Source organism: Protopterus annectens, chromosome 4.part1 (assembly GCF_019279795.1).
Source record: "Protopterus annectens isolate FY-2018-M chromosome 4.part1, PAN1.0, whole genome shotgun sequence".
In the NCBI taxonomy this organism is placed as follows: domain Eukaryota; kingdom Metazoa; phylum Chordata; order Ceratodontiformes; family Protopteridae; genus Protopterus; species Protopterus annectens.
Genome location: NC_056734.1, coordinates 372,538,418 through 372,559,293, shown reverse-complemented (window position 1 = coordinate 372,559,293; position 20,876 = coordinate 372,538,418). Strand labels below are relative to the sequence as shown.

At 38.8% G+C, this 20,876-nt stretch overlaps 1 protein-coding gene across 1 annotated transcript in view; it reads left to right on the top strand.

The window, feature by feature from the left end:
- LOC122800869 (matrix metalloproteinase-23-like) overlaps positions 1–20,876 on the top strand; it is a 419,258-nt gene that overhangs the window by 277,731 nt on the left and 120,651 nt on the right. Inside the window, exon 5 of the mRNA XM_044070194.1 lies at positions 10,940–11,066. Within this exon, the coding sequence (XP_043926129.1) occupies positions 10,940–11,066 (127 nt within the window). The remainder of the gene's footprint in view (positions 1–10,939; positions 11,067–20,876) is intronic.

Genomic DNA, 20,876 nt, shown 5'->3' with positions numbered 1-20,876 from the left:
GACGTTGCTCCTACTACTGTTGGAACTGTCTAGATATCTTTCTTCCACATTGCTCTCATTTCTGCCTGCAACTTTTATGACTTTGTGTCTCTCTGTACGTGAGACACTGTAGTCACTGGGTGTAGCAATTTCAATGATCAATGCTACTTTTGTCTTCTTTTCATGGACTACTATATCTGGTTTTCTTGCGTCTATCTTTTGAACTGTTGGTAATGGGTGATCCCATATGATGTAGACTTCATTTTCTATGATGCTTTGTGGCTTATTTTTTCAGTGTTTTTCAGCTACTTCAATATTATAATGTTTGCACAATTACAGTGCAAGTCTTGCCACATTACTATGCCTTTCAGTATACAGTCCTTCTGCCATTAGTATATCACAACCAGCAACAAGGTGTATGACTGTTTCCAATTCTGTTTTACAAAACCTACACTTGTCTGTTTCTCCCACATGTTCAATGTGCTTTGTAAACCAGCGCGTACTTAGCCCATTATCTTGGTCCGCCAATATTAACCTTTCATCTTGGTTTGAAATTGCCTCTCCTTTACCATTCCTGCATTCGATCATCAACAACATGAGGTTGTTCCAGGTGTTTTCTATACTTGCAGCTATATTTATGTATTTTCCACATTTCTCACTTTTTATCTGATCCTTCACCTTATATTCTTTGTTTTTTGGCACATTCAGTTGCTGCCTCATTTTTATGTACTTCTGGTTTGCTTTCCATTCCCATTTGACGCTGACATGCTTCTGCTAGACTAAGAAGGGAAGTAATCTTAGATTTATTCTCCTTATGTTTCAAAACTTTCAGTATATTTGGGGCTTGTGAGGTCAGCAGATATGTATGTAGTCCCACAACTGCAGATCTAAACATGTAATCAATTTCAAGTAGGCTCATACCGGAACGGGGAATATATAATCTTGGTATGCACTGATTTTTATAAATCATTTGATGGCCATGAAGCATTCTTCTTATTTTCCTGTCTAATCTATCCAACATCTTTTGGGGCCAGTCAATCACTCCAAAACCGTAAGTTAGGACAGGAAGAGCAAATTGGTTTATAGCTTGAATTTTGTTCCTAGATGTCAATGCTGTTTTCAGGATTAATGTATAAACCAAATGACCCAGTGCAAGAGCGAAACAAGGCTGCAGATGGTATAAAGCATTCAAATGTACAAAGCAGTTCAGTGAGGCATATGTATTCAACAAGCAATACAAAGATGCAGCAGCAGAAAAACTCATAAAATAAGTTTATTGGCCAGAACAAACATGGTAAGCGCTTTCACCTAGAAGGCTTCCTCAGACCATATAATCACACATTCCAACTGTTCCATCTGCAGCCTTGTTTCGCTCTTGCACTGGGTCATTTGGTTTACATGTTTATCAGGATTGTGTGTGCTAAGAGCGTTTACTCTGTGGGGAGTGATTTTTACTCTTGGATTCTTTTCAGGATTAATTTAAGTCTTCTAAAATATTATTTTGTAAATTTTATTCGCATTTGTTCATGTTTTATTGTGAGCCTTCATCAATTCCCAAGTATTTATACACTCCCTCTTGCTCAAGTTCTTTTATATCACATTCTTGTCCAAAACTGTTTTCTTGGTGCTGCACCTTTCCTGCTTTAAAGGTTGTTTATGCACATTCATCAAGACCAAATGACATTCTTCTATCATCTGAAAAAGTTTTAAATACTTGCAGTTGTGCTTTCAGTTCCTCATCTGATGAGCTATACAGTTTTAAATAATCAACAAAGAGAAGATGAGAAGTCTTTACACTTTGTTGCTTTGTGGGAGCCAAATTATAGCCATGACCTAATCTGTTAAGCAGACAGCTTAATGGGTTAAGGGAAAGGCAAAAAAGCAACAGTGACAGTCACACTAGAATATCCCCCTTTGGATTTTTATCCCTAGAATAATAATTTGTCCTTTAACATGGCTTAACTGCAAAGTGGTTTGCCACTGTTTCATGGTTGCTGTGATGTAGTTTATCAGTGTAGGGTGTATCTTATAGATTTTTAAGCGCTCTTTTATCCATGAATGTGGGATACTGTCAAATGCTTTTTTGTAGTCAATCCATGCCATACTTAGATTCTTCCCCTTTCTACAGTTCTCCACTATGACTAACAAATGATCCTTTATTCCATATGACTTTCTTTTATTGCCCTTTTGTTCTATTACCATAATTGAGTTTTCATCTAATGAGTATAACCTGTGTCAGCATCAGTTCCAGTGTATAGTTTACACTTTGTCTGAATGCAAGTTATTGGTCTATAATTTTTATGGTAGCTTGCAGGTTCACTCTTAAGAAGGAGCATAGTTTTTCCTGTTAGCCAGGTTGGTGTCTGTTCAGGGTGCACATATAAATAGTTCTTACTCATGGGTACATCTTCATGGAAAGATGTTAATACTTTTAACCAGAAGTTAGGTACTACATCTGTACTTGGGGTTTTCCAATTACCAAAGGCCTTTCTCAAGTTTGTTTCAATCTCTCTGGCTAGTACTTCATCCCATTTCATATCCTGTATCTTTGAACTTCTTATTCTTTCACTTCTATCCATTTAGCATTTTTATGTTCTACAGAATCTTCTTAAATACTTCTCCAAAATGCATCTATTCTTTTTTTTTTGGTGGTCTTTCAATTCCTTTTACCTTGTTTCCCAATTCTCTATAAAACTTTGAGTCATCAATAAATTGCTTATTTTGCACTTTTCCTTTATATTTATCTGAGTATCTTCCAAGTTTTTCTGCTTGTGCTATTTTTAGTTTATTTGCGATAGTGCATGATAAATCCTGATCCGTTATAATATTGCACATTGCTTTTATCACGTCTATCTTTCCGAGTATTTTTGTTGATCTGTTCCCTCTTCTATACTCTTCTAACAGTGACACTTCTTGTCTTAACTGTTTTATAGTTTTCTATGTTTGATACTTCCATAATGGTATTCGATTTCTCCCTTTCCTTTCCCTTATTACCCTATGTTCTTGTGGTAGAATTTTATCTATTAATTTAGCTGCACAGTAATATATCCTGTTTACTTCTGTTATAGCACATGGATCTCTATGGAAAGTTCTAATTACTGTGTTCATTTGTTTTATCAAACTTCTAACTTTTGGGGTTTTATTGACCTTCTGCACTCTATTTCTTTCATGAATCTTAACATGTCTATCTCTATTAAAGTTAATCAATAACCTCAGTTTTTATTTCTTTAACTTCTCCATTACAAATCTTCTTTTCTGCTTTTCCTCTTTCTCTTATTTTTTTTGTATTGTAAAGTTTTCCACATCTGGATTCCTTTGGCTGTATTTCATTTCAAATATCTTTGGTGATGCTCTTCTTGTATTGATTAGTTTTGCTTTCTTCTTTGCATAAATATTACACCATATTAAATCTCTTTTTCTTTCCCATGTCCATATTTCTTCTCCAGATGTCTCCTGACCTTCTTTCTGTTTCTCCTTACCTCGGGGACTCATTCCATCATGTTGCGATGTAACCTGTGTTAGACCTTCTACACCAATTCCTTTACTTTGTAGGCATTCCATAACTTCAACTTCTATTGTTTAACTTCTACTTTAGTAATCTTTTCTGCATTCCCGCTTTGTGATATTAGTTTTTTGTGAAATTTTCTATATCTGGATGCCTTTGCCTCTATTTCTCTTTGAATATCTTTGGGCTGCCTTTTTTGTATTGATTAATTTGGTTTTCGAATTTGCATAAATATTGCACCATATCAAATCTCTTTTTCCCATGTCCATATTTTTTTATATACTTTTCAAAAATCTCTAGGTTTTGTTGTTTATATTTTTGCACTTCCTCAGATGCTTCTTTTTCCAAACAGATCAAAGTTTCTTGGTCTATATAATGTTTTTTAAACATCTGTTGTATTAACAAACACATTTTTATTTGAAGCTTCAGACAGTTTTTCTTGTGGAAGTATTTTTCTTTCCTCTAATTTCTCTCAATCTTTTTGTATATCTTGTGTATGGAAATTCTGGGCTTTTTGCATAATAATAATGCATAATATATTTCTTATCCTCAATAGTCCACTATATCATCTTTATGGCTCTTCTTTGGCTTAGTTTTTGAGATTTCTGTGGACTGCTACTGCCTTCTAAAATAGGGGGGCCATGACCATCCTCCCCTTGGGTGTAGCCTGGCCCCATTGTAGGAATACTTCCATATCTTGAGTATTACATTTCTTCCATTCCTGGCACCAGTTCACCTATCAGGATTGGGCAGTTTTTTATCCTTGGTCTTATGCACCCAGCTATCTTTTTTGACATACTTCTGTCCATGATATATAAAATACAGTTTGTATATATCAGTGTCATCTTGGTGAGATTTTGTGGAAAAACAGGGTCCACCTCATGAAGGTACTCACCAAGACTTGAGGATGAATTCAATTTCAGCAATACTGCTCTCCTTTGCTTGCTGATTTATCATCTCTCCATTCAGACCCCAGGAGCGGTATGACTGTTATTATTCTACTTAAGGATCTGCATCCAAAATCCCTCTCTCCTTATTTCTTGAAACCCCCCCTCCGCTTCATCATATCTTTCCACTTTGAATTATCGCTTTCTGCGTGTGTTCTGTATATTAGCTTTAACTGTGAAACTCTTAAAATATCCCTTCAAATCAGGCAATCAAACCTCCTTGTTCTATTGGAAGGAGCAACTTATCCCACTTGACCCTTGCCCGCTTCCCCTCTCAGATAAAATCCTTCAACTTTTTATTAACTACTGTCCACAACTTCTCCACTAGTTGATAAGAATATGCCTGGCCTAAACATAAAACTAAAGGGATTAAAAGCATTTTCACTGCCAGGATCCTGCTATCCCTATCCATAAATGAGCTTCCACTTTCATATTTTTTGTATAATCTTTTGATTAGTCTCTTCCCACATATCCATAGCTGCCATAACAGAATCCTTTTAACCAATACTCCTAAATACTTAATTTTATCGTGTTCCCCCATAAATATCTGCCAACTTTTCTTGATTACCATACCAATTATGTTCTTTAATTTCTGACTCTCTTATTTTCTTTGCCAATACAACACAAATAGCAAAAGGGAAATAGGACACCTGGTTCCTCTATTCACACACAAGTTATCAGAGGGGAACCCCCTCACTTTAATTTTTGCCACCAATCCCTCATATATCCTCCTAATTAACCCTATTATTTTATCAGGAAATGCAAATGCCACCATTGCCCTACTCATAAAATCCCAGCTTACTCTGTCAAATGCTTTCTCTGCATCAAGACCCACCAAAAACAGTGGTATTTTCTTACATTCTGCCTTCCATCTGGATCATCACTGTTCTATTAATGTTGTCAAATGTTTGCCTCCCCTCCCCTAAACCATACTGATCCATATCTATCAGTTTTGTCAAAACATTTGCCATTTTATCTATTGTAGACAAACACTTTATAATTATGGTTTAAAATTGAAAGGGCCTATATGAAGCTGGGTCTGATGGTCTTTATTGTGTTTAGGTATTACAGCTACCACAGCTTTCTTCCATGATGGTGCTTCCCTTCCCTTTTAAAATACTGTTAAACAAAACCTTCCAGACATTTATCACTTTTTTCTCCAACTTCCATAGGAATACCATCTTTTCCTGGAGACTTTCCTTGAGATTAGTCATACATCATCATTGTTCTCATCTCCTCCTATCTTAACCGTTAATTGTTGAGCCTCATCTACCTCTAACCTTGGCATACTTAAGTCTTCCATAAATATTTCCACTTCTCCTTTTTCTTGATTTTCACATTCCTCTGCTTTATATAAATGTTTGTAAATTTTTGGAAACATCTCTAATACCTCTTCAAGATCTCCGGTTATTTTTCTTGTTATAGGCGCCCTTAATTTGTCAACAAGCCTTTCTACTGCCTACATTACTGTGCTAAGAATGTTTGTGCTGTGGAGTGATTATAAAATCATTTGACCTTTCTAAACTCATGCATATTATCCAGACACTCCCTTATTTTCTCTTTAGTGCTCTGCTGTTGCACTTGTTCTTCTCTGAGATTCCCCTTATTCTGCAACACTTGAACCGTTATTAGCCCCTCTACATAATTCTTACTTCTTAACCATATCTCCTTTTCTTTTATTTCTACTTTATTTTAAAACACCACCTTCAATGTATCTGCCTCACTAGCTGTAACATCTGAAGAAATGTACATCTTCCTTAACTCAAAAATAATTTCCACTATCAATTCCTTAAATTTCTCTCCTTTTAATAGGTACAAAAGGGAAGCACCAGAATCTTATATTTCATTACCCTACATTTTTATTTAGTTGTTACTGATGCATGATCTGAAATAGTTATTGGATATGTGTTGAAGGTCCCAACCAAACCCACATGTTCCTGTGAAATACAACTTCTGTCTAGTCTAGCCCAGCCACTGCACCCTGAGGCATAATATGCAAATTCTCCATGAGATCCTGCTACTAAATTCACATTTTCCATACCAAATATTTTTATAAATTTCATTAGAAATGTACCCTCTCCTGTTACTTCTTCCCCTTTCAGGTTCTCCAGACACATTCTCATTGCTGCAGATCAAGTTCTAGTCGTATTCTTCTGCTGAAAGTTAATTATTTCGTCCATAATTAATATAATCGCAATCTTAGGTGGAATACAAATACATTCCAGCATATTCCTCCTCCCTTGTCAACATCACGCCACTACCATGTCTTCCTTCCTCTTCTGTCACAAATGGAACTACTGTAGCAATTACCAAAAGCACTCCCCTTTTTCTCCATTCCTGATATTCTGCTGAATATCCATCCCAAAATCCTTTTCCAATCAAATCCAAATGCTCACCTCTTTCCAATGTGTCTCCTATAACACTGCCACCCACACTCTGCACCCCTCAGTACAATTTAACACGTCCATCTTTCCAGCCATACTTGAGATTCCATTCATATTCCAAAACAATAAGTTTAGTGTAGCCATCATGACAACAGATCACCATTCCCACCCACCAGATACGACAGGTTTCTCAAATATCCATTTCCAGCATTTGTATTACATGCTCCCACTAATGCTTGGCAAGTTGATCCTGTATATGGTTTTGTCATCTCCATTTGAAACTATGTCACATTTTACAATTTTTTTTTTTTTTGTTTTAATGAAAACCCTCAAAAAACACACATCTCCATAATCTATTAACTTAAAACAAACATGTAAAACTATGTACATCTTCAACTAATAATGCTTAACCCTTCTGACAGGAACAATTATTCCAGATCAACAGCTGCACCCACAAGCATTCACTACACATAACTCGACTTTACTGAGGTAGCCCTTTACAAACTCAAAATATAAGGTCAGTTTCAGTGATATAGCTAGGAGTTTGATTTGTGCTATAAGGCATAACCTGGCATACTCTATCTCTCTCTCTCTGTATTATATATATATATATATATATATATATATATATATATATATATATATATCATAATTAATAAATCTTTCACCAGAGGTTCTGTCTCTGACATGAGGCATCAAGCAGAAGTGGTGCTAATTTACAACTGAGGACTCCGCATTGGACTCAGTAACTATCTACCTATTACTCTTGTCTGTATTCTGTGCAAATAAAGACAGTCAGCATGGATCTGGCAAAGAATTACACTTGCAATCTCTCCTTTGTTGATAAGGAGCAGCATGGCTTTATAAATCACAGGTTTGGCCCTATGCATCCTGTCACTTTTTTAGACTAGAGGAGAACTTTATCCTACATGTAGTATGCCATAATATTGTCAAAGTATTCCATATCATCATCCATTCAAGGATCATAATCAAACTCAGTGAGATAAAAGTCACTGGATACATAACTCACTGAACTGAAAATTAGTTACTGTGCAGAACACAGTGAATTAGAGGAGATGGCCAGTTCTCTAATCCTGCAGAAGTTACCAGTGAGGTACAACAGGTCACTTCTTGGTACACACCTCTTTCACATTCATTTTCTTTGCAGTTGCGCAGGTAGATTATAATAAATAACTTACCAAGTTTTTTGATGATTGTAGACTGGGATGCATCCTCCTTTCCAAATAAATGCCTCTTCCCCACAGAACAGTTTGGACAACAATCAAACCTGGTGTACAAATGATGGCCTAACATTTAAGTACTGTGTCCTTTGGTAAGAAAGTGGCCTCAGTTAACTGTGTCAAGGGTCATGCAACAAAAATAAAGTTAAGGAGATGGCTACAATGGTCACTGATGGGCTCGTGTTCAATCATGTGTCTGCATGGCTACTGGGTACTATGTTTGATACTCACAGGGTTAACTTGATGTTCAGTGGAAGTTATTATTCTCATACATACCTCCCTAATCTACCCATTTATAGAATATAAAGTTCTCTTGTGTAGTCACCTAACCAACCACCGTGTCCAGTTAGAAAAGGTTCAAAGAGTCCTTACCAAGAAAATTAACAGCTGAAAAACCTCAGCAAATCAGGAAAGCTTCAGCAATAGTGCCTCTTCTCAGTATCTTACAGTCTCCTCAGAGGTGATCTGTGTGTTTTGCTATAGTTCATAGGTTCATACTAGGCTATCTGCCCAAGGGCATTTATAAGCCTAGCTCAGAGATTTGTGGCTTTCACCACCCCTTTAGTTTGAAGAAAAACTATGCCCATTATTTTGCTGTGCCTCTGTCAAGCAGTGACACTGAGGTAATCCCTGGGGTATATCTGCGATCTCCCATCCATTGGTCAAGATTTCTCTTGAACAAGGCCAGCGAGGTGCTCTGCCTCACATGTACCGGGATTTTATTCCACAGCATAGGGAGTCTCTGGGGTGATGAATCTGTCCCTCCAGCACGTCCTATTAATAACCGTGTCAAGGTTTAAGTCTCCCGCCCTTGTAGTTCTGAGGGATCTAGATTTTTTGAGGTGAAGCATGTTCATCAATTCTGGGTTTGACATGGCCTTGTATGTCAAGCACAGGTCACCTCTGAGCAATCGGTAAGTGACTGAATAGAGCCGCAGTTCTTTCAGTCGGGCAGCATAAGACATATTTTTGAGACCCTTTATCCTTTTGGTGAGGAACTTTTGGGGCCTTTCCAGCTGCTGAAGGTGTCGGGTCAGATACATTCTGAATGGGGCATTGTACTCAATCATTGGTCTGATGAGTGATGAGTACAGGGGGACGAAGACCTCCCTTGATCTAGATGTGAATCCCTTCATGATCAGGTGGGCAAAGTAGAAAGTCTTCCTAACTACTTTAGCAACGTGAGTGTCAAACGAAAGGTTACTGTAAACCTGGGTCCCCAGATCCCTGATCACTTCTTCTGTGCTCAGTGGATTGCCACCTATATGGTAGCTAGGGGTAACCTTGTTTTTCCCGAAGGGTATGACTATGCATTTCTTGGCGTTTAACTTTAGGCCATGGCTCTGGCACCAGTTATCCATTTCTGTGAGACCCTTCTGAAGGATATCTGTGTCAGATGTGTTTTCGACTATGGCGCCCAGTTTGCAGTCATCTGCGAACTTTGTCAGCCATAACCCTCCTGTATTTGCTTGTACTTCAGAAAAGTAGATGCCGAACAAGAGTGGGCCCAGGACTGAGCCCTGTGGGACACCACTTGTGACAGGTTTTGAGTCTGACATGGCTCCAGCACCTCTGACCCTGTGGGTTCTGTCACTTAGCCAGTTTGCAACCCATCTTGTGATGTAAGGGTTTACATTTAAGCTGCTGAGTTTTTCAATGATACCTGAGTGGGGTATTGTGTCGAGGGCCTTTGCCAGGTCGAGGTAGGCTGTATGGACTGCCTTTCCCTCATCAATGGCCTTGGTGACTGTTTCGAAAAGGTCAACCAAGTTTAATAGGCATGATCTGCCTTTGACAAAGCCAAACTGGGTTGGATCCAAAGTCTGCAAGCTTCCTATGTCTTTATTTATGAGTTCCATTATGATCCTCTCCATGGCTTTGCAGATCAGGCTTGTCAAGCTGATGGGACGGTAATTTCCAGGGTCGGTGGAGGCACAGCCTTTGTGAAGTGGGACCACAGTTGCCGTGCGCCACTCCTTGGGTACGTATCCTGAGGTGAGGCTAAGATTAAACAGCTGTCCTAACTGCAGGTTTAATTCCTCGTTGAGTTCGTGGAGCACACAGCCGGGGACACCATCCGGTCCCATGGATGCTGTGTTTTTCACCTTGGAGAGAGTTCTCACCTGGGCGTTAAAGATGTTTGGGGGGCTACAATCCTCTGGTATAGATATCTCTCCTTTTGGGGGGGGGGGAGGGGGGGGAGAAGTTTGCACTGAACCTGTCAGCCAATATGTTGGCAATGTCTGTAGGTTCAGTAATTTTCACATCATTTTGAACTAATTCTGAGCATATCTGGGAATTTCCTCCCAGGTTTCTAACATAGCTAAAGAAGGCCTTATGATTGTCTTTAGAGTCCTTTGCAATTTTTCTCTCAAAATTTGCCTTGGATGATTTTATGAGAGCTCTTAGTTTTTTACTTATAATGATCAAAGGTGTCTTACCTTTTAAGGATTTTGCTCTATCATGTAGTAGTCTCTGAACTATCCTCTGCTTTTTGAAAGCCCTTGCTTGGAATGCATGAAGGTATGAATGTGGGGCCCGGTATCCATACCATCCAATAAACCCCCTATGCAAATACTATACTAAGTGCTGAATAAATTAGGAGGCAGAGCTGGTGTATATGGCCAGTCAATGGAACCAGGAAAGTCAAGGATGCAGGAGAACGAGGTATTATATATGAAAACTAAGTAAATGTGTCTACGTTTTCTGATTTTACCTTTATGTAGTCCAATGCCAAGCTGCTTTCTTTTGTGCTGTTGTATGGTACAGAGTATCGTAACTGACCGTTTCTTTTGAAACACGACAAAAGGATGCTATGAATAGAAGTAAAAATGATTGCTGTGGAAATAAAGACTCAACTATTTCATTTTCTTATATTTACAGACTCTCAATGGGCAACTCCAGCAACAATATCTCATATGCCTAATATCACAATAAAGTATGTCCCAAAGGGACGAATCGTTACCTTCCGCTGTGGAAAAAACATCTCAAGGTCCAGGATTAATGTCAGGTATTAGCATTTTGATATTTTGTTCATTTAAATGTTTAAGTTAAGTACTGTATAAAAAGGAGATGGAGAACTAGTATGTTATAATGTAGTACTATTGACATCTACTTTACTAGTGACCCAGTATTAGAAGTACCCAATATCTGCTATCTAGAAAAGGGAGATTAAGTACCATAGGAACAGCTCTTCCCTTTGAGGAGATGTCTTCATTTCCTTCTTGGTTGTTTTCTACTTAAGAAATATAGATAGTAGTATAAGATAACATATAAAGGGATTGGTTTGTAGATCACTCTCAAACTCAGTTTTAGAGCTGGATCCACTACTGAAGAGGTTGCAACCCCATGGTTTAACCTAGATTCAAGTAGTGAGACCAAGTGTCTGTGAATCTGGCCAGGGAGACAGAACCTCCCTAGAAGATATGGTTAGCTCAAAATCATACAATCATAGGAGGTTGCTAGGCTAATGACCCTAGGGTCTTTACAAGCCTAGCCAAGTTTTACCCTTATTTTCACGATCAGCATCTATCACCCAAGTCCGAGGGGGACATAGGTGGTACCCTTGGGGTGAACTTAGACGGTTACCCATTCAATCATCCAGATTGCATTTGCAGAGGGCCAAAGAGGTGCTCTGCTTAACATCAAGTGGGAATCTGTTCCAATGGTCTGGTAACATCTGGGAGACAAATCTGTCCCTCCAGCAGGTTCAATTAATGTCACATACCAGGCTAAGGCCATTAGAGTGAGTAACCCATGCGCCATTTGACTTACGGATATGCAGCATTTCCAATAAAGCAGGATCAAAGATGGCCTTATATGCAAGGCAGAGCTTACCTCTGAGCAGTCTGTATGAAACAGAATAATGTGACAATAATTTCATACAATCCTCATATGACAAACGCTGAAGACCTTGAATTTTTCTTGTGAGGAACCTTTGTGGTCTCTCTAATTGCTGCAGGTGCTTGGAAAGATATATACCAAAAGGGGCATTGTACTCAATTATTGGCCTGATGAGGGAAGTGTACAGGGAGGTTATAACTTTTTTTCTGGGGGCAATGCCCTTACTTATAAGATGAGCAATATAAAATGCCCTTCTTACCACTGTGGAGACATGGTGATTTAAAGTAAGGTTGTTGTCAACCTGTGTGCTCAGGTCTCTCACCACTGAGTGTGCACTTAAGGTGTTGTTCTTGATGTGGTAGTTAGCAGGAACATTAGTCTTACTGAAAGGGATGATAATACATTTTTTATGAATTGTGTTTGAGGCCATGACTTTAACACCAATCATTTGTTTGTGTAAGACCCTCTTGTGGGATGTTGACACTGTTTGGAGATTCAGTGACCACTCCCAGTTTGCAGTCATCAGCAAACTTTGCTAGCCACAGACCTTTAGTTTTAGCTTACATTTTGGAGAAATAGATTCCAAACAACAGAGGTCCCAGGACTGATCTCTATGGAACATCACTGGTTACAGGTCTGCTGCTGGAAGTGGATTCCACTATTTTGACTATATGGGTTCTCTCAGTGAGCCAGTTAGTAACCCATCTAATGATATACGGGTTGATATGTAGCTGGGTGAGCTTGTCAATTATGCCTGAGTGGGGGATAGTGTCAAAATCCTTGGCCAAATCTATATAGGCTGTATGCACAGATTTACCCTCATGGGTCTTAGTGGCCATCTCGAAGAGGTCCACCAGGTTTAACAGGCATGATCTCCTTCTACATACAGTTTACAAATACTTGCATCTATTTACAGTCATCAGAATATTCTGACAAACTTTCAGGACTTGTTCCATATTTTTGGTTAACGGATTTTAAAACACAGAATGCACCCAGGATACTTTCTTGTACAGTTGGTTAATTAAGTTATCTTAGCATGCACATAAGCTTTCATTATGCTATCAGTTAGCAGACTGACTTGCTACTAACAACCTTTCAACGTACTTTCCTATGCTTTCAGTAAGGAAATTAGCACCAACAAATTTCCAAGTGTTTTCATAAACAGCATACATCAGCAAAAATAATTGTCATAATTACCTACTTTTGTCTCTTAACTTTCAATGTTATTTTCATGAGTTTTTAAAGCAGAATGACACTTCTTCCTTTGTAAATGTGTTTGTGCATCTCAGTCTCCTCTTGGTTTATATAAGATAGCATTCACCTTATGTAGGTAAGAAAGCTTGTCATTTAAAAAAAAATAGCAAGCTCCTAAATGGATTGGTGTTTTCCCATCTCTATGCAGAACTGAACTTGGACTGTGACTGTTGGATTCCTATGCTGCTACCTTGTTTGAGACTGGTGAGAATCCGGGCTGGCAGCACATCTGAAGAGGCGTCCATCTTGGACGTTCAGAGGGAACCATGATTGATTTTTTCTTAGGGGAGTTCCTCGGTTTCTAGTTGGGGAAGAAGTTCCTGCTATGGTTCTTGACTGTCGTCCTGGATCTGAGTCTTCCCAGGACATTCCCTTAAAAAAGGAACAAAAAAATAAACACGTTGCTTCTGCGGATCCACAAAGTGAGTGGCAGGCTTTTACTCAGGGGTTATTTTCTGCCTTAATGTCCTTAAAACCTCCTCATGGAGTTTCAGCTCCTGCTCCACCCTGGTCCTCTACTCCTCTTAAAAGGTCTAGAGATCAGGATTCTTCTAAGGATGAGTTGGAGTCTGCTGATGAATCCCTTCTCCTTTGGACTATGGATTGGAGAAAGAGGAATCTATTAGTCCTGATGTTCCTTTGGAGGAAATTTCCTTTGGGGACACACTCTCTAGGATGATGGATTTTTTTTTAAGTGGGATTGTACTCAGGTCTCTGATATCCATAAAAGGTATTATAAAATGTTGCAGTTGGACTCTCCTAAACCTCTGACTATTCCTCCTGTATTGGCTGTTTTACTGGATGCTTTCTCCAATACCTCTCAGACACCTGATCTCCTCCTCACTCCCAAGAAGCCTGACAGGTTTTATAGGGTTCCTGAGGATTGTTCTTTTTTATATAAATGTCCTGCTGCTGACCCTTCGGTACTGTCCATAGTCTCTGATAAGCTGTCTCAATTGCTTCCTTTGCCCAAGTTACTGCCTTCTGACAAGGACAGCAGAACTATGGACAACCTGGGCAAAAAGGTTTACACTTCTGCATTAATTATCAGACCCATACGTCTAGGTATGTGTTGACTCTTGTTTCGCAGGCCTGTCAACTTATTTCTGATTTTCTAGACTCTGAGGCTAAATCTTCTGTTCTTTCTTTGCGAGTGACTGCCTCTCAAGTCATTCATCATTCTATTAAATGCAATTATAATGTGGTGGATGCCTCTTCTAGGGCTGCTGTTTTTGGTTCAGTTATGAGGAGGTATTTGTGGCTTAGCCTTCAACCTCTACCTGATGATATTAAAGCTAAGTTGATGGATGCTCCTCTAGATTCTAAACCTTTGGTTGGGGAAGCTGCTGATGGTTTAAGTCCTTTGAGGATATGAGATTAAACATGTGTGTTTCTCTTGTGCTTAAATTTCAGAGAAACTACTCCGCTAAGCCTGCCTTTGTTCATAGGTAATTACGTCCTTCTACTAAAGGTAAGAAGAGTGACAAACGGACTCCTTCTAAGGTTACTCAATTTTTGGAGACTCTGAAGCCTTCCTTTCTGGACAAACCAGACACTGTGTGACTATCTGTCCCTTCCCAGTCACATTACTCTTTCTCTTCCGGTTTGGCTTCAGATCACTTAGGATTCTTGGGTTCTGTAGATCATTCATCAAGGATACTACATGGTGTGGAAATCCCATCCTGTGTTTATGGACATTCCTCAGCATCCTCACGAACATTTTTGCTTTTTACTTGAGGTTATTCAAGATCTCTTTTCTCAGGGTACTATTCAAGAGATGCCTGTGTCCCAAAGGAGGAAAGGGTTCTACTCCCGACTGTTTCTAGTGCCCAGAAAAGAAGGCACTTGGAGACCTATTCTAGATCTCTCTCATCTAAACACTTTTCTAAAGGTACCATCCTTTCAGATGTTGTCCCTTCAGATTCTGTTTCCGCTCTTGCTCCTTCAGGCCTATATGTTGTCTCTGGATCTTAAGGATGCTTATCTCCATATTTCAATCCATCCTCTTTTCAGGAAGTTTTTGCATTTCTCTGTTTCCTGGAATTTTCAGTTCTCGAGTTTTCTACTTTGCCCTTTCTACTGCCCCAAGGGTGTTCACCAAATGCCTTGCTCCTATGATTGCTTTTGGAGACGTCAAGGAATCCAAATATTTCCTTACTTGGATGACCCGTTGATTCCAGCATCCTCTCCAAAGACCCTTTTGCAAAGTCTTCATTTTGCTGTATCCCTTCTTCACAGGCTGGTGTTCACTATAAATTTCAAAAAGTCTTCTCTAACTCCTTCTCAGGATCATGTTTTTTTTGGGTTGCAGGACTTGGGCTGTGCCAATCCTTGCATCACTGCCCCCTCCAAAGGCCTTAACTTTCATTTGTTTCTTTCACACTCATCTTTCTCTGGCTTCCATTACTGCCAGGGAGTTCTGGGTTTCATGGCATTCACCATTCTAATGCTCCCTCTGACCAAGGCTCATACGAGAATGTTTCAGTGGTTTCTGAAGTCAGTGTGGCTTCAAAATGCTCATCTTCTACAATTTGCAGTTCCTCTTCTTCCTTGCCTCAGACAGGAACTTCTCTGGTGGATTCAGCAGTTGTCTCTGCATCCAGGAATCCCTTTTCACCCCCCCCTTCCCTCTCAGGAATTGTTCACAGATGCCTCAGACATGAGATGGGGGCAACTTTTGGCTCCCTAAAGGTACAGGGAGTGTGGTCATCTTGTCAGCAGAACGAGCACATCAATGTCAAAGAGAAGAGAACTCTTCTGATGGCTGTTCAGGCCTTTCAGTCTCTCTTTTCTCCAAGGCCTGTCAAGGCATTCACAGACAATACCACAGTGATGTGGCATGTCAACAAACAGGGAGGAACGAGATGTTATCTTCTTTGCCGGTTGGCACTTCTGGTATGGGATCTTGCTGTCAAGTGAGTCTTCATGAAGTTTATATCCCTTACGGTCAGAGCATTGTGGTAGATGGTCTTTGCAGGTCCTTATCTCAGTCCCACAAATAGATGCTTCACAGGAATGCATATCTGGACATTATCCACCAGTGGGGTACTTCTCAAGTGGATCTTTTTACCTCCCCTCTGAACAGACTTCTGTTTTGTGTCAGAGTCCAAGCCCTCTGGTATGGAAGGTAGACACCCTGTCATTCTCTTGGAATGGGATGTTTCTTTACACACACCACCCCCCCTCATTCTGAAAGTCCTGTTCAAAATTCAACAGGATGCTCCCAAAATCGTGTTGGTGACTCCCTTTTGGCCACAACAGCAGTGGTTCCTTCTTCTTCATCTAGCCAGGGGCAATCATCACGTTACCTCACAGGGTGGATCTAATCACACAAGACATGGGATCTCATCCATTCTCACCTGTCCACACTTCAACTGACACTGTGGGTGATAGGATTTTGATTCCTCATAGACACTTTTTTTCTGAGGATGTGACAAGTCCTGCAGGCGGCCAGGAAACCTACGCCTAGCAAATAGAACAGTTGTGTAAAATCTTACCATGACAGTAGATGTCCTTGCCTTCACTGCTGCAGTATTAACTATATGTGATTCCCTGCCACTGCAGCCCAATATCCTGAGAATCTCCCAAAGACTTCTGAATTTAAAAGGTATACCGAATGCCACCATGCATAACGTAGAGCATAAAGGTGATGTTCAGGCTTACCAAAAACAGAACTGGTTGCTCCAAGAGGAACACCAGTCTAAGAAACCCAAGAGGTAATATGTACATACAGGAAGGTAAAGAACTAGGGGGATGGAGGGAGTGAATACTGCAGCAGTGAAGGCAAGGACATCTACCATTATGGTAAGATTTTACACAAATATACTATGTCTTTACAGTCACTGGTGCAGGACTCAACTACATGGGAGAGTGCAAAAGCTCAAGGGAGGAGGAAGGGGCAGAAGAACCCCCTAAATAAAACAAGAACAACTTAACTAGCAAAACCAGCCCTAGCTCTAGTGATATCATCCAACTTGTAGTGCTTGGTAATGGTATGCATAGAAGTCCAGGTAGCTGCTTCATGAATAGAATTAGTATCTAAGCCTCTGAAAAAAAGCACCAGAAGCCCCAGCTTTAGTATAATGAGCCGTTATTGAAAAAAGGAAGGCTCTTGGCATGAAAAGTGTAACAAAAGGAAATAACCTTAGAAATCCAAGAAATAATCTGTTTGGATACAGCAAGCCCCAAAGATCTAGGATAAAAAAAAAATAACTGATCAGATTTTCTGACAGCCTTTGTCATATCCAAATAAACTCTAAGATGCGTATGCATGTCCAAAGTATGCAGCATCCTCTCACTGTCAGTTTGCAGAGAGGGGAAAAAAGTAGGCAGATTAATAGACTGATTAAGAGACAGCTCATTAACCACCTTCAGCACAGAAGAATTGTTGGTGCACAAGGACACACTGTCCACATGAAAAATCAAAAGAGGAGGACAAGCTATAAGGGCCTGCAACTCAGACACCCATCTAGCAGAAGTAAGCACAAAGAAAAGAAGTCTTCTAGGAACAATGTTACAAGCTGAAGCAGCAGGCTCAAAGGAAGCCTGAGCCAACTTCTCCGAAACAAAATTACGATCCCAAGGAGGAGGAACAGGCTTCCTATGAGGTCTAATATTAAGGGCACTTTTAAGAAATTGTTTCACCTCAAATCTAGGAGCTAAAGGAGGAAAAAAAGGCAGACAAGCAGAGATAGCTGACAGGTGGGTCTAATAGAATAGGCCAAACCAGCATTGAGCAACTCACACAAATGAGAGAACCAAAGGAGCATCCACAATAATATCCACTTACAAACTGATATTTCTGACCTAGTATATTTTTTGGTCATTCATTCTCCATATACAGGGATTCTCTGAAGCTACTCCTGACATTTCAAATATTTACCCATGAAATTATTTTGCCTTATTCAACTTATCTTTAAATGACAACTAAAACCAGAAAAAGGAAACAAAATGGGTGTGTATGCGGCTTTCATCATACCATGCTAAGTAGTTAAAATTATTTTGTCATTAGCTTTACCTTACTCCAAAAATGGTGCTTGTCTTGTATAATGATGTGATAGATATAGGTTTATAGATTTGTACTAGGCTAACTACCTTTGTAGGCTATTTTAAGCCTAGCCAATTACCCATGTGAGAATCAAATCCTGCACATTGTGTTTGTAAGGTAAACACCTTAACCATTATGCCAACTTCCCACAAAATCCAATGAAATTCCCTGACCAGGAATTGAACCTGGGCTGTGGCAGTGAGTGCCATATTCTATCCACTAGACCAGAGATCCCCTAATAAATTAGTACCAGGCTAACTGTCTGTGGGCCATTCCAAGCCCAGCTAATTATCCCATATGAGAATCAAACCCTGCACCTTGTGCCCCTCCCACCCTTAAATTAAGAATATATATATATGTTCGTAGGTAAGTAGTAGGGTAACTGCACTTGTGGGCTATTTTAAGCCTATCCAATTTTCTCTTCAAGGGTGAGAATCAAACCCCGCACCTTGTGTCTGTGAAGTAAACACCTTAACCTTTACACCCCCCCCCCAAACATATATATTTAAAGTCCTGCAGACTATCAAGCCCCACTTCCAAAAACTATAGACTCATCTGTTCCTTCTCAGGGTAAGAGTTGGGCCCATTTCACAATCAAGGTGTGAGATAAGCACCCCACCTGAGGTGGCAGTCCACTCAAGCCCATTTATTCCCCAGTTAAGGTGAGGTACAGGGCACATCAACCAAAGTAAGAGTCTATATTATTGCCACAGTTTCCAATACCCACAGTGGGACATTTATTATAGAAAAATAAGATTTTGCAAGACAGCCATGCCCACAACCTATGCAAAGGAACAGGCTTCTCTTTTTGTTTGGCAAAATAACAGCTTACTGTTATTTGAAGTTTCATATAATACTGATGTGTTTCCTATACAGAATAATTGTTTTATGCAACTATTAGAGGAAAAACACAAATTATTTTGTTTATCCTAAAATCTTAGGACATTTATTTTTCATGTTTTTTTATTTTTTATTTATTTTTTTCTGGAGGCGGCTGCCGAAGTAGGGACTATCCTGTCTATTGAGAGACAGACAATTACCCTAAGAACTCAGTCAGCTCATTGGTTTCTCTGGAGGCAAGATTCCCCAGGAGTGAGATGTCATGCAGAAAGTACAGCCCCCAGCCTAGCCCCTCCCCTCCTCACCATTAAGCACGGGAGTCCCTCAGGGATGTGTCCTGGGCCCTCTGCTGTTTAAATTACTAACACATTAAAACTGTTTTCATTGATTTTAAAACATAAGTATCAATTTTCACATTAAAATACAAAATTGAAATAGAACTACATTAAACACAAACTGTAACAAAACTATTTACAAAGGTGTCTGCTAAGTAACTAAATGTCCAATTATTCTTAAAGTCATTATTGAAGTAGAGTAGGAAAAGGTTTCCATATTATTAATATATTTACATTTGTTTATTCAGCAGTTCTTTAACCTTTATCCATATATTATAAGATTTGGTAACTCTAGTTGTCCTTATTTTGATTGTCAAAAGTTCGTAGTGACAGACATTAGTTGCCATATTCACAAATTATTTTATTGTAGGAGTTTGCTCGTTTTCCAATTCTTGGTGATTGTTTTCCTTGCTACTAATAGAAGACTCCATAGTAGTGGATAGTTTACTCTCTTTACACAATCAGGTATTGCTGTATTGAACAAAATTAATGACTTGGTTAATGTAAATTTATCATTAAATAAAGACTGCAGGAAAACACCGATTTTGTCCTAGAATGGTTTGATAACTGTGCAGTTAATAAACATATGTTGCCAATCTGCTTTGTCAAATGCTTTACATCTCCAACACATTTTCTTCCTAAACATTAAATTCTGTGAGGTGTTATAAATATTTTATGCATGAACTTTCATGTAAATAATCTTCAATTTAAAAATAAGTACTTTGCTTAGAGGATATCAATATATTTATCTTCCTTACTACATTAATAGTTATTTATAGTTTTGAAATAGTCCCAATAGTTTCCATTAATATATTCCTCTACATTTTTGTTGGTTTTATATATTTTAGATAGAAGACCTTTTTCAGTTATTTCCTGGCTTACTAATTTTATCATTAAATCTATGAATTTTGGGACAGTGTTTCTTATTGACAATTGCATTAAATTTATCTTGTTTTCTATTGCATAGCTACAATTTTGTATATCTAACCATATATCTTTGTCCAAATTGAATCTAATTATTATATACTCTGCATTTTGCTTCCATCAATTGATACCAATAAATCAGATTGTTTTTAAATTAAAAGTACATAAATTATTTTGCGTACATGCTATTGGAAACATCAAGAAAAAAACATGCTTTACATCCTGGATTTTTGTAAATATAATTTCTAAATATCTAACATTGAAGTGATATATGCAAAGTTAAACTTAATATTTTTATTTTCCAAAATGTAATGCTTAATATCCATAGGTTGTTGCATTTTGTGGTGTGAAATTTAACCGATTTAAGTCAGTACTTATGCTCTTTGAATATCTTGCCATTTTGCACTATAATTTTTTATTTAACCATAAAAGGACTGTTTTATGATTGATGATATTGAGTATAATTCTATTTCTGGCATACCAGTTCTACCTAATGACCAATCCCTTAAACGGTGAGAATCCTAGTTTTGGTTTGTCAGGATACCAAAACATTTAAGTATTATAGAATTGAATTCTC